Genomic DNA, 13,027 nt, shown 5'->3' with positions numbered 1-13,027 from the left:
TCAATTTTCCCTTGATTTTAATTTGAGACATGACCCCGGCAGATGATTCATCGTGTCAACATGATAGGCTAGGTCATGCCAAGTTTAATAGCAGTAACTCCACGGCAGAGTGCAGGATGTCGGCAACGGCAAGCAACAGGAGTTCCTGACATGCAAGAACTGGAATGTAATTACAGCTTGGAAAAACCTAAATCTAGAGATTGCAGAAACTTCCAGCAAAGTCAGGGAAGAAGAAATCTCAGCAGCAAGGTCGGGGGAACAAGTACTTGCGAAAGGAGGATTTGCAGTAGCATTCACTCGGCAGCCAGAGGCAGTTTGCAAGCCGCAACAGCAGAGGAAGAAAGAGAGTTTCCTACAAGGAAAAGGGGAAGGAAAGTTCAAATTTATGCAGCTGGTATTAGGAAAATTAGGAATGAATAACTGGATATTAATTTACTATTAATTTATAATTTAAAAGTTTTAGTTTTTTTATTTTTATATAATCAAAATTAAGATCAAATAATTAATAAATATAAAATATAATCACACAAATTAACATTAAAATTTTTTATATAAAAAACCTGATGCGAGAAAAACAAAAAGACCGTATTCTATCTAAAATATTTTACTATCAATAAATAATGAATTCACAATTGTTTTTTCTTAAAAAGTTACAATATATATATTATCAAAAACAATTTATTTATGAAATACAACAAAATTAAAGAAGAAGTATTTAAAAAAAACTTATCATACTAATAGCCCTGTTTTTTGTCAAAACAGTCAGCTTTCACACTATCAATCTTTGCTCCAACCCTTTTACACCATCAATTTTTAATTTACTGTTTAGAATGAAGAGTAACATATTTAAAAGTTGTTGTTAAAATATCAGTTTAATCTAACGGTGAATATGTTGAAAATCAAAGAAAAAAGACAAATTGTTTTTTATTTTTTTTCTTTTTTTCTCACCTTTTCACCTTTTTATTTTTATATTTAAAAATACTACTCCTATTTATAATAATAACTATATTTTTTTATTATTATCGTGGGTGTCCGGGCCAGCTTGCGCGCACCACGACTAATCTCACGGCACACTGAATATCCTACAAGCCCAATAAACAAGTAATAACTATATTTAATTTAAAATAACAACTCTTATTAATTAACATAGAAGTATCACTCACACATAATATGAGACCACGCACAACAGCAAAAACACCCTCGAAGTAGCTGCTTAAACCGGGGGGACATACAAACATGGTTTTGACTTAAGTTCCGAGTTCTTATTGAATGTAAGTATATTAGATTTACTGTCAAATATACAGAATTCCCCCAGAGTTTCGATGACAGAGAAACCATGATTCCTTCAAACTACATTAATAATGTGTGGTTGTTCTGCATCTACAACCTCATTATTTGAGATGAACAATCAAGTGATGTTGTAGCTATCAGTGTTTTTGTAGCCAATTACATTTACGGACACGTCCCAGACTCCAAATCTTTGGAATATCCTTAACAATTTTTAACATAATAATAAGACATCATGTCGTAGATATAAGATTCCAAATTTGAAGAGGGAACCACCTCTCTTCTGATGACAACACATGAAGAATACCTAGGACAGGATAAACAAACAGCTACACATGTCATGTTTTCGTGGACCTTGTTTTTATAAGGCTGGCTAGTACATATATCAATTTATGCCATTTCAATCGGCTGTCAGCATCCTCCATCCTTGAAAGTTTCAATAATGCTTACGTTCTAAAAACAATCACTTCAGCATTATCTTTTCCAAATATTGTTCACTGATCATGTATGCAGGCCTCATTTATCCCATGCATAGACACATGAGAATATTGCAGAGAAATTCCCGGTAGTTATTAATAAATATTATAATAAAAGAAAACTAGAAAGAATATAAGATTCAAGGAGACCTTTTTATTTTTAAAATTATATATGTAATATATATTTATAGTAAATTCTAAACTGTCTAAACAATCTTAATTGTCTGAAGAATGTTAATAATTTTATGCACAACAATAACAAACACACGCATTAATTAGTGCCGTTTTTTTCTAGACCTCGCGATGAGCCGCACAGGTGCAATGCTTCCGTCTGAAGAAGCGCTACTGACATTGATCCTTGAAGAGAAGGAACGGTGAACTTCCAAGGTATTTCCGTTTGCTTTCACTGATGAGGAGGAAGGGCCGGGGAGGGGAAGGTCTGAATCCATACGTATTCACCCTCTCCAGCTGTCTACTCATGAACTGTGATGACCGGAAGCAGACCTTCTCAGAAGTGAGAGTTCCTATATAAGCTCCTGTTTGTCTCTTCAACTGTGATCAAATTATCATATGCTAGGAAATCTTGTATCATCTATGTTCTGTAATGTAATTAGGTTATTTTATTATAGAACCTAACATGATTCGAGTTGGATTCATTTATTAATTATAGCAGTGTTGATGAAGCCCCATCCTCGAAATTTATCAATTTTTTACATAAAGAAATTATAAATATAAACAAAAAAAAAATAATCACCTTCAACTAAATAAATCATGTAAATAAATAAAAAAATAATTGACAATAAATAAAAATATAATTAAAAAATCAAAAAATAAAATATTTAATATCACCATACGAACACGAATCATTTACATGATCATGTTTAATAAATTTATCTATAAAAATTAATTTGTAATAAATATTAACTTACAAAATTTAATAAATAAAAGAAAAGAAAAAAATACCATGTAAAGTTGCACAATTTAAAAATATTATAAGAAAATAAATATTTAATACAAATAAAATATACAAACATACTTTACAGATAAATTATCCTACTTATAAAAAAATTATTCCCACCTAATATAATTAAAAACTAATCACCATTCAACAAAGGCTAAAAAACACAGAATGGATATTAATTAAAATATAAATTAAAAAATTATTAAAAAAAAAAAAACACATGCACACCAGACGACCAATCAGGAAATCGTTCCCAGTTTCATGCGTGGCGGTCGATTCCAAAAGAGCATGAAACGGCTCTATCAATCACAGCTTACCCCATTTCCGAGTGGAATTCCATCATCAACCCCGAATTGCTTACCAGCACACCCAATATAACTATAATAACAGCAAAGTAGAAATACCAGGAAAAAGATCGAGGAAAAAAAGGCCGGGAGAAGGGAGCAAGAGGGCACGTACAATTATTGTGGGAGACGACAAAGAACGCCTTCGAGAAATTCGAGTACAGTCTACACTTACTGGTACAACACTCCAACCCAGATGAGGTGCATTTGGGTAGACTTGTCGATCATTACTGTATACAAAATATACGTCAACTTTCTCACACAAATGCCCATCAACTGTCAAAACTGTCATCACAAGCTTATAATAAGGCCCTATTTTAATACATTGGCAATCTTTGATTCCAAACTGCCTAAAGCAACATACAAACGCAAAACCCCAACTGAACTGTCCCTTAATATGCGACACTGTCATTAAACCTTCCCCAAACACAAGATAAACACACCTCATATAGAAACAAGTTAGAACTGGCACAAGACAGTGCCAGTGCCCCGATGGCAGTTGGGAGCATTGGCTGACACAGGAACACCTGCACTGGCAGAACTAGTAAACAAGCTCCAAGAGCCCACTAGGTTCAAGAATCCATTACCCCCTGGTCTTAGCCCTCTTCATACCAAGGCTGTTGTTGAAGGGGGAGACAGAACCTGACATTGGAGAACCTTCCTCACGAAGTGTACCATTGAGCATTGCTAGCTCTCTCAGTTGCTGCTTCTTGTAGTAATCCTGTGATTCATCCTGAACATGAAACGAGGAAAAACAAAAATTAACCCTGACAAAAAAGAAATGATGCTTGCAAGCTGGTCATGAGAGGAGAAGGAAGAAGTTAAAAGCGAGAGCAGAAGTTCATTTACAAGCAAGATACGAGAAAAGGAGTAAGCTAATTACCACAGGCTTCAATAAGTCTTCGAGTATCTCACGTGCCTGCATTAGCCGAGCATCAACTATCTCAACTGGCAATTCACCCTCAACTAAGATATGGAGAGGTTCATTGAGATGCTCATACCCTGGTTTCCCTCTCATCATTTCTTCCTATAAAAAATGAACAATATATTGTTTGCATCATGAAACCAAGGCAAGGGGACATAATATCACAATCTATGAGAGAAAAATTACACCTTAGCAAGCAGAAGAGGGCAATGGCTGGACAGAACTACTGATAATTTTTTACACATTCTTTTTTTTAAAATGTAAAATTTATTTCCCAAAAATTGAAATGCAGATTTGCAGAGTTTTTCAAACAGTACATGCACATTCAGATTTTCTAGAGACTACCTTGCACCACAATCATCTATGGGTTCCAGCAAAGATTATTCGATCGTTAATCTCATGATAAAATATTTCCTCTTCCCAGTTCCCTTCAAACTCAAACTCAAAAGTTTGAAGGCGTGCTTAAGGAGGAAATATCATTAATACCTTGGCTGGATCCTTAATGCTTCCACGGCCTCTGATCAGGACACGGCACTCTGTGCTAGCTTCCACTCGCTTAAGGGAGTTCCCCCTAGGACCAAGAAGGCGCCCAACAAAGTTATACTACAATAAGAGATGAATGTCAGAGGCTGCAGAAAAGAAAATGCAACAAAAATAATAACTTGCAACGAAAAGAGCAGATGCTTTGTACATTAGGGTATTTGTCGACTGGAATATCCACTCTAATAGTTCTCTTAGCAATAAGACAGGATGAGCTACCTTGAGAGCCCAGCCAGCTTTGTGCTGACGAGGACTGCAACATACCTGACATCTGCACAGCATAATCCCAGATGTTGTCAAAAAAAAAAAACCACTATCTGTGTAAATGTGGCTTCCTGCTTTGGATGGTGGGAAGTACAGTAATTAAATCCCCAAGGTTCAGAGTGCCCCATAAGCATTGAACAACTCCAATGGAAGAACATATTTAAGACACTATAGCAGGTGAGGAAAGAAACACGCAACACAGATGACAGCTAAATGAACCCAAAAAAATGCCATCACAGGAGCTATATTAAGGGATACCCACCAAATATAATGAAAATGGAAGGCTCTAAACCTAGAAACATATGTATTAGTGTGCTCAACAGCCTTGTCATCTTTTACATTGGTTAACATTGGTTAAGGCGCCAGGATATCTGCTACAGTGCCATCGTGGGTTAAACAACTTTTATCAGTCCAAGGGTCAGGATTCTACTCCAAATTACCAGACTCCCTCTTAACTAGAAGCAGTTTTTTCATACTCAGCATTCCATGCATCCTTCATAGAATGAATTGCAAACCAAGCCAGAAGTAATTCTTTGAAAATGAAGGGCATTGGGTCTTCAATTTTTTTCACCAATGAGAAAGTAAATTCATGTATTTCGTCTTCATTATGTCTTCACAATTTAAAAGGGCATAGTGAATGTGGAATCATCTAATTAAGAGTGATACTCTGGACAGACGTGCAAAGTTAAGATCTACTTTTCACTGCTTGGTGATGTTAGCTTCAGACTCACTACCTGTCAATTCAAACTACAAGCTTAAACAAAAGGTATAAGTTAGGAGTAAAAGGAAAATATAGTCAGAAAAATGCTTCTAAAAACAGTAAAATTAGATGAAAAAAAGGTCATGTTAATGGTTAGTATCCGTACTTCTGATTGAAAACGTGATGCCCATCCATTTGCATCAGCTGCTCCATTTGAAAATCCAGAAGCCAGAGGACTAGCATGTTCAAGCCCACTTTGACCTAAAACTGATGCATTCCCCAACAGTGTAGTTACACGCAATATTTCGGCTCCAAAATGTCAATTTTCAAGAACAAGATGCACCAGTTAGCATTGGTTATTGGTTAGCAGTCACCACAAAATGGATGGACAAGACGGATTGTTAACTTAGTTAGTTAAAAATCAATGCTTGCCCCATTAAATATACTTAAACTTTCAGAAGAATATAGTCTGAGATGAAAGGTTAAGGACCACAATGTTAAGTGATACCTTAGCATATGCATCATTAAACAAAAAAGAAAGTTAACATTATCTGCTCTAATAAGTTTGACAGAGAATGAAGCAGCTAGTAAATATTAACTATTCAAGTCACACAAGTAAAGAAAACTCAAGGACATTGTACATCTACCAATTTGCAGCCTGAATGGAAACAACACCATCTAATCAACACCAGAAATTAGCACCACTGAAAATAGGAAATTTGTCACAAGTATATGCAAAGAAGGACAGAGAATGAAATTGGAAGGAAAAAAATTAACATATCGCTGCAAAAAAGGGAAGAGGGTAATGCAAGAGATAAGGGGGGAAATAAAACCAAGCCACAGCTGAAATCGTTTAGAATCAGTTCAACCAGCTCATTTCAGCTATAATGCCAGCATCAGAATTTGCCAAATTTAGCTCCCAATATATGTTGAAAACAGAGTTCTATAAGACAACCAGGCAGAGTTTTAGTTAGCTCACAGTGACCATCAGCTTCTTCAGATGTCAAAGATGCTCCCAAGTGATAAGGTACTTGGCCAACCAATAACACAACTATTCCTAATCCACTCTGTACACTGGAAGATCTCTTTCTGCAAGGTGAGTGAAAGATCCTATGTGCACAGCCCCATTTCCAAAAAACACAAACCATCCTTTTTGGCTTTCTTTATAATCTTATAGGTTTTTCAGTTTGCCATCAGTATTGCCCACCCCAAAACATCAAAAAAAAAAAAAACTGTCTTAGTTGTTGATTCAGATGTCTGAATCCTCACCAAAGATGATCGTGTTCAACTCAGAAACCCAACACTAAAGATAAAATCCTGTAACAGACTATAATTGAAATTAATTTCCAACTCCTAAGCAAAAAAAAAAAAATCAAAATGCTAAGGAAAGGGATGCAAAGGAAAGGGACCAGGATACGAGGTGGGGAAATTGAATGTGGATAAAACCAGTAGCACACATCCAGGATGCCAATCAAAGTAAACAACAATGCCATGTGAGAAATATCATAACGATATATACACAATATCCCATGGTTTCACAAGAATGCAAGCCAATTGGCCAATTCAACACAATCAGTTGACAAAAGCATATATAACTAGTAATCTAGAATAAATCCTCTTCTTTGCAAGTTACTATATACACTTTCAAGTCAATCTGCCATGAGCAATCCTTGTGCCCTCTAACAGGCCCTGCTAAAATGCTTATATAGCATCCAGTTGGTGAGAATATCTTTTTGAACCCTAAGCCTTCGCACGGCGAATTGGTGCTTTCCCCAAAGCCAATATCATTCTTCAATTTCAGAGATATCAATAATGACTTGTCAATTGACGAGCTTAATGCTAATTCATGCCTAATCCATCAAACTAAGTATGATACAAAAAATGGATTCCGGGATCATAAATAAGCATGCCACAGGACATGACTAAAGTTTCCACTCACCTTGGATATTTGTCGATGCAAAAACATTCACTCCTTTCATCAAGAAAACAGGAAAGCGAAGGACCAACAGAACTTGTGCAAGCAATCTATAGCTAAAGCCTCCTAAGTTTTACATAGCAGGACAGGGACATTATATGATCTTCAACAATGTTATACAACCATTCTACACCTAATCACTATTTTACCGAACAGGGTGGAATGATAGGACCTTGCTTCCTTCTTTCACTTAACCAGAATGACTTTATTGGGCTTTAATTTGAGAACCATTCCTATATTAATTTCTTTATGATAGTTTTGTATAAAGCAAGATAAATAGCAGCAGAGTCAGTAAATAAATATCTGCAATTTGTAGCATATATCGATCATCAAATGCCAATTAAATAGATTCAGTTTCCATGTATAATTGTCCATACAGTACACAACATATACACGTTGCTTTACAGTTGCAATCGTTCCATGTTCTTGTAATCATAAAAGGAATCCAATGGAAAAATATCCACTTTTGAATATCATACATGGTTTGATCTACGTGTATGAAAAGGCAATGTGCAATGGACCTCACCTTGGTTCAACAACCGATAGATATTAGGAAGCACAGGCATAAATGGACTCATCTTGTGACGCTCTGCCAACAACTCCGACAAATACCTGCTCAACAAAAACAAATCAAGTATTAATTCACCATGCAGTTGCACAAACATGTTCAAACACAAAATCATTACCATGCTAGAAATATATATATATATAAGCCACTAAAAACATAACTAATCAATCATTTAATAAATCTACCATCAGAAACCATTTCAATGATCAGAATTGAGCTACAAATCAGCGATTCCAAGCTCAAACAGATACAAAACGCAACTTAAAGTTTCAGAATTCCCTGCTTAACACTACATGAACACATAAATCAACAACAGACAGTGAGAAAAACAGTAAATGAGTTGATTTGATTCATAAAGAAACAAACCGAAGCACAAGTCGAGTTATTGCAAAATTTAGTGACTAAATCCAGCAGTAAAGTAACTAGCCAAACAAACTACACGGCAAAACAGTATCAGATTCCAATCACGTGATAACAAAACCTAGATCAGCCTAGATCTCAGCTACTGAGATCAAGGATCTAGATCTCTCTAGATTTGTAAAGCAGACAGTTAAAGTGAAACGAGAGAGATAGATTCCAGCTATATTTATATGTACTTTTCTTGCTCGACTACAAGAGCAGAGGAAGCTGCCGATGAACGAAGACCAGAGATATGAGGGGAGTGAGGAGCAGAAGGAGACGGAGAGTAAGCCATAAAGCGACTAGCACCAACACCCCCAACCCCGCCGCCGCCGCCAGTGGTGGTCATTTTATCAGTACTCCAATCAATATCCTTATAGATATCCGTTTTGTTAGATTTTTTAAAATCAGTTAAAATTATTGATAGAGAGAGAGAGAGAGCAGCGGCCACGGCAGCGGCGGCAACCAGATTGAAGAAAATAATTTTTTTTCAATAATGTTTTTTTTTGGTGGTTGTGGTTACAGCCGCTACCAGGCTCACCTTCTCTCTGTTTCTTCTTAGTAGCGTCGGTGTAATATGTATTTATATTTGAGTGCGAGATTAAAAAAAAGAGCTACAGTTTTATTTATTTTTTAACCTTTTACTGTTTACTGCCCCTTAAAGAAACGAGAACAATCATAATTATGGACACGTGGCGCAATAGAAGAATTGAAGGAGGCCTCTTTATCTGTAAGTCCTTGAATTTTTTGTTCTGTTCAATATTAGTTGTCTTTCTTTTCACAACTTTATGATAACACCCTTCAGCTTCTTCTTCTTCTTTTGTTCACGGTGAAAGTTTTTATTTTGGGCGGGAAAAAATGCAATTTACACAGATATCTTTATGTGACTTGGGATTAATGTATGGTATGCCTAGAAATGTTTGTATTGATGATGACGTGTAATTCAAACTAATTCTAAAACACTAATTAATTTTGTGTTCTCGTCTCATTTCTAATTTATTTTATAAATTATTTTTATGAGTTAATTTTATTAATTAAGTTAGATGTTGTTGCCATAAAAGACCATTGTCAAAGAAAACCTAATAAAGTATTGCCATATATTACTAGCTCACATTTTTCAATGATAAATCGTCTAGATAAAAAAAAAAAAAACAAAGTTTAATGGTTTTATTATATTTTTTCCAATTTATAAATAACTTTAACATTAACCGAGGAAATAGGTAAATTCATGTGCTAGGGAACCATTTAGCACTTTTTAAAACTTTTACTTCTCAAAAATTAACTCTTTCAAAGAAATAACTGAATCATCATAACTGAATCATCAACACAACTGCAAGGACTAAAATAAACTTTGGAGGATGTGGCTTCCAACATAATAAATAAAATTCAACAAAAATAAAACAAGTGCAGTAAATTTCATATATGTATACCATTATATTAGTTTATTTTGTGGAGCTTATATGTGGACTAGATTATAAATTTTTGAAAACAAAAAAAAATATTCAAATTATAATGAATTATATAATATTTTTATTAAATATAATCTATCAAGATAATTTTAAAATATTCTAACTCAATTTCTTATCTTATTCTAGTTTTTAATTAAATCACTTGGAGATTACTTTAGACTTAGTAAGTTTAAAAACTTAGTAAGTTTAAAAACAACCCAGATTACTAATAAAAAAAAATATTTTTTAAAAAATATTTAACTTGCCAAACACACGAGTTGGATCATGAACTCCTCTAATTATGTTTAATAACTTCTTGTTTAAAACTATGTTTTTTACTTGACATGATCCAATTAACTTGACAAATCCAAAAATTACTTGGATGATCGGTAAGAACGTGATTTAGCTTTAATTTTTTTAAAACAATGTTAGATGCCCAAAATATTTAAGTAAAATGAGGCCACGTAAGCTAAGGAATTACTTAAAGGCATTTTCAGTTATGCATATTTTCAATTTAGCTGTTACGTAATTTATTTTTTAAAGTAATGGGTTAGTTATTTTCTATTAAATGCTAATTAAGAGAGTCAGTTATTTACTATTTATTGCAAGTATGTAAAATGTCTATAAAAGGCTAGAGTATTAGAAATAAAAGATATCCTTTGAATTTTAATTGTGTCGTGTGCATCTATGGAGGTTTTTTCTAGCTCCTCAAATTGCTAGAATTTATTTATAATTTTTGGGGCATAATAGACAATCTCTTTTTTTTAAAAAAAAAATATTGAGACAAAAACAAATTAAATTGATTAGAACTTTATAGCTTAACTTGTTAAACCTGCAATCCAAGTTATAGACTTTAATGAGTTTAATAACTATATTGTTTTAAACTATTTTTATTTAATCACATGATAATAAATACCCCCACATAGAATATATATATATATATATATATATATATATTTTTAACAATTTGTGTTAAAAAAAACTAGTTTAGGGTGAATTTTATTAATAATAATATTTTATCTAATTTTATTATATGTTAAAAAATTATAAAAACTGTACTTTTTGTCGGATATATATAATAACAATAGTTAAATCCATAATATTTAAATTAAAAATCATCAATATTAATATATATATTTTTAAATTATTTTATAATCTCAATTTCAAAAGTATTCTTAACCAAACACATTAAATTATTTTTTCTTCAATCTTAATTTCAATCACAGTTTTAACCAAATATCTATTTTTTCAAACTGACCTTAACTAAAAATATTTTTTATAAATTATTTTTTAAATTATAATTACAACAACTACCGGAGTAATAAACACACCCTAAATAGACGAGAAATCCTCAATCCGCGTTGCAAGATCATTTCCTGTATCAGCGATGAAAGGTTAGCTTGTAAAATTAAAACCATTTTGTATCATTCACGGGAGAAGATATTTTATAAATTCAAACCATTAATGCCTATATGGGAAAAATTAGGAATTTTGATTTATTCCGCCATTTATATGTATCCCAACAGTATTTGCAACAATCAAGCACTTTCTTCGGCCCTACAAATTCCAATCATGCTCAAAATGTTAGTTGAGAACATCACACATTCTAGCCGAGCATTTTATTGGTTTAAAAGATGTTTGGAAGTGTAATAATAATTATTTTTAAATTATTATTTAATTAAAAATTATTTTTGATATTAATATATCAAAATAATTTAAAATGATAAAAAAATTAAAGTGCAAAACAAAATTTAAAATTTCGTAGAATATAATGTGAACAACGTTTTCAAACAATGCCTTAAAGCTTGTTTGTTTTTATATTTTAAAAGTGTTTTTGAAAAAATTTAATTTTTATTTTATTTTTTATTAACTTTAAATTAATATGTTTTTAGTGTTTTTAAATTATTTTAATATACTAATATTAAAAATATTTTTTAAAACATAAAAATATCATTAATATATATTTTAATATAAAAAATTATTTAAAAAATAATCATAATTATACTTTTAAACAAGCCTTTACTTGATAAGTAGTTGTTGATTTTTCATATCATAAGAGGAGAAGGAGGGGAGGGAGAGAGATCTGTTTTTGTTTTTTATAGGAAAATTTGTGAAAGAGGTTGACATCAACATTGATATTGTGGTAGGCATTGATAGTGTTTATAGTTATTTTCCACGCTTTAATATATATGGGGACATCAGTAAAGTTTTTGTAGATTTTCAAAATCTACTTTAATTAAAGTTGGAAGGTGTAATATTAAAAAATTCGGTTGCAAATTGAGAAAATAACTAAACCATAAGATGCTAAAAATAATTTATTCAAAATAAAAAAATGCTTCATGTGAACAAATATGAAAAGTGTGAGCATGAGATTTAAATTAACCTCATATGTTTGTGATGTTGATAATTCTATAAAATCTCTCTAAAAAACAACATTCCATATAAGTAATTAATTCAAAATTTTATCTCAAAAATCCTCATAGATACATGTAATTAATTCAAAATTTTATCTCAAAAATTTTATTTTAAATCCTCATAGATACACGTACAAAGACGTACCATGACAATCTTGAATTGGCATAAATTGCTTAAGAGTTAGTTAGATAATTGTTAATGTTAGTTATTCTAATTTTTTTACTACAAAACAAAGACCCTTTCAATTTTAAGAGATGAAAGAAAAGGATTAGATCAAAAAATATTTAAACTTTAGACACTTCACTGTAATTTACCCAAATATAAAGTGAAAAGGCCCGAAAACATTGCAATTTAAACCAAATATTTTGAAAATTATAGCCGAAGATAGAATTATCGGTTTCAATCATAACTCCACTTTTCATCACACTATCATACCATCAAACAGGTCCTTTATCTTCTACCTAAACAAGGATGCCCCGATTCATCTCCAATAATGGATGCCCCCACCTGCATAAGGTAGGCTCCCAAGAAATGTTGTCCTAGCTGATGGGTCAGGTCCACATATTGAATTTTGTCATTGAAAAGGCATCTCTTGAGGAGAGAAAGTAATCTACTACGTAAGCAACTGAGACTCTTCTCTCCTAATTGAAGTGAGATGGTGACATTATCATAATCTCCTAAGTTTGAATAAGACAGCATGCCTGGTGTCTCCACATACGATATTA

General features: G+C 32.6%; 1 protein-coding gene across 1 annotated transcript; it reads right to left on the bottom strand.

Annotated features, from left to right (window-relative positions):
* Window positions 1–3,161: 3,161 nt before the first annotated feature.
* LOC105107951 (KH domain-containing protein At5g56140-like) lies at window positions 3,162–9,006 on the bottom strand. The gene is made up of 7 exons (XM_011002063.1): window positions 8,637–9,006; window positions 7,999–8,084; window positions 5,664–5,803; window positions 4,685–4,804; window positions 4,480–4,596; window positions 3,952–4,095; window positions 3,162–3,801 (listed from the first exon to the last, which is right to left on the bottom strand). The coding sequence occupies exons 1-7, from the start codon at window positions 8,786–8,788 to the stop codon at window positions 3,652–3,654; spliced, it is 909 nt and encodes a 302-aa protein (XP_011000365.1). The 5' UTR covers window positions 8,789–9,006; the 3' UTR covers window positions 3,162–3,651.
* Between the last annotated feature and the right edge of the window lie 4,021 nt (window positions 9,007–13,027).

Source organism: Populus euphratica, unplaced genomic scaffold (assembly GCF_000495115.2).
Source record: "Populus euphratica unplaced genomic scaffold, PopEup_1.0 scaffold176.1, whole genome shotgun sequence".
Classification (NCBI taxonomy): Eukaryota; Viridiplantae; Streptophyta; class Magnoliopsida; order Malpighiales; family Salicaceae; genus Populus; species Populus euphratica.
The sequence above is the reverse complement of the archived record's forward strand: the minus strand, read 5'-3'. Positions and strand labels throughout refer to the sequence as shown.

Coding starts and splice junctions, on each gene's coding strand:
- LOC105107951 (XM_011002063.1), bottom strand. CDS start 8,788: ATGACCACCACTGGCGGCGGCGGCGGGGTTGGGGGTGTTGGTGCTAGT. Junction 4,805..5,663: donor CATCACGTTTTCAATCAGAA/GTACGGATACTA, acceptor TATGCTGTGCAG/ATGTCAGGTATGTTGCAGTC. Junction 4,096..4,479: donor GCATTAAGGATCCAGCCAAG/GTATTAATGATA, acceptor CATTTTTTATAG/GAAGAAATGATGAGAGGGAA.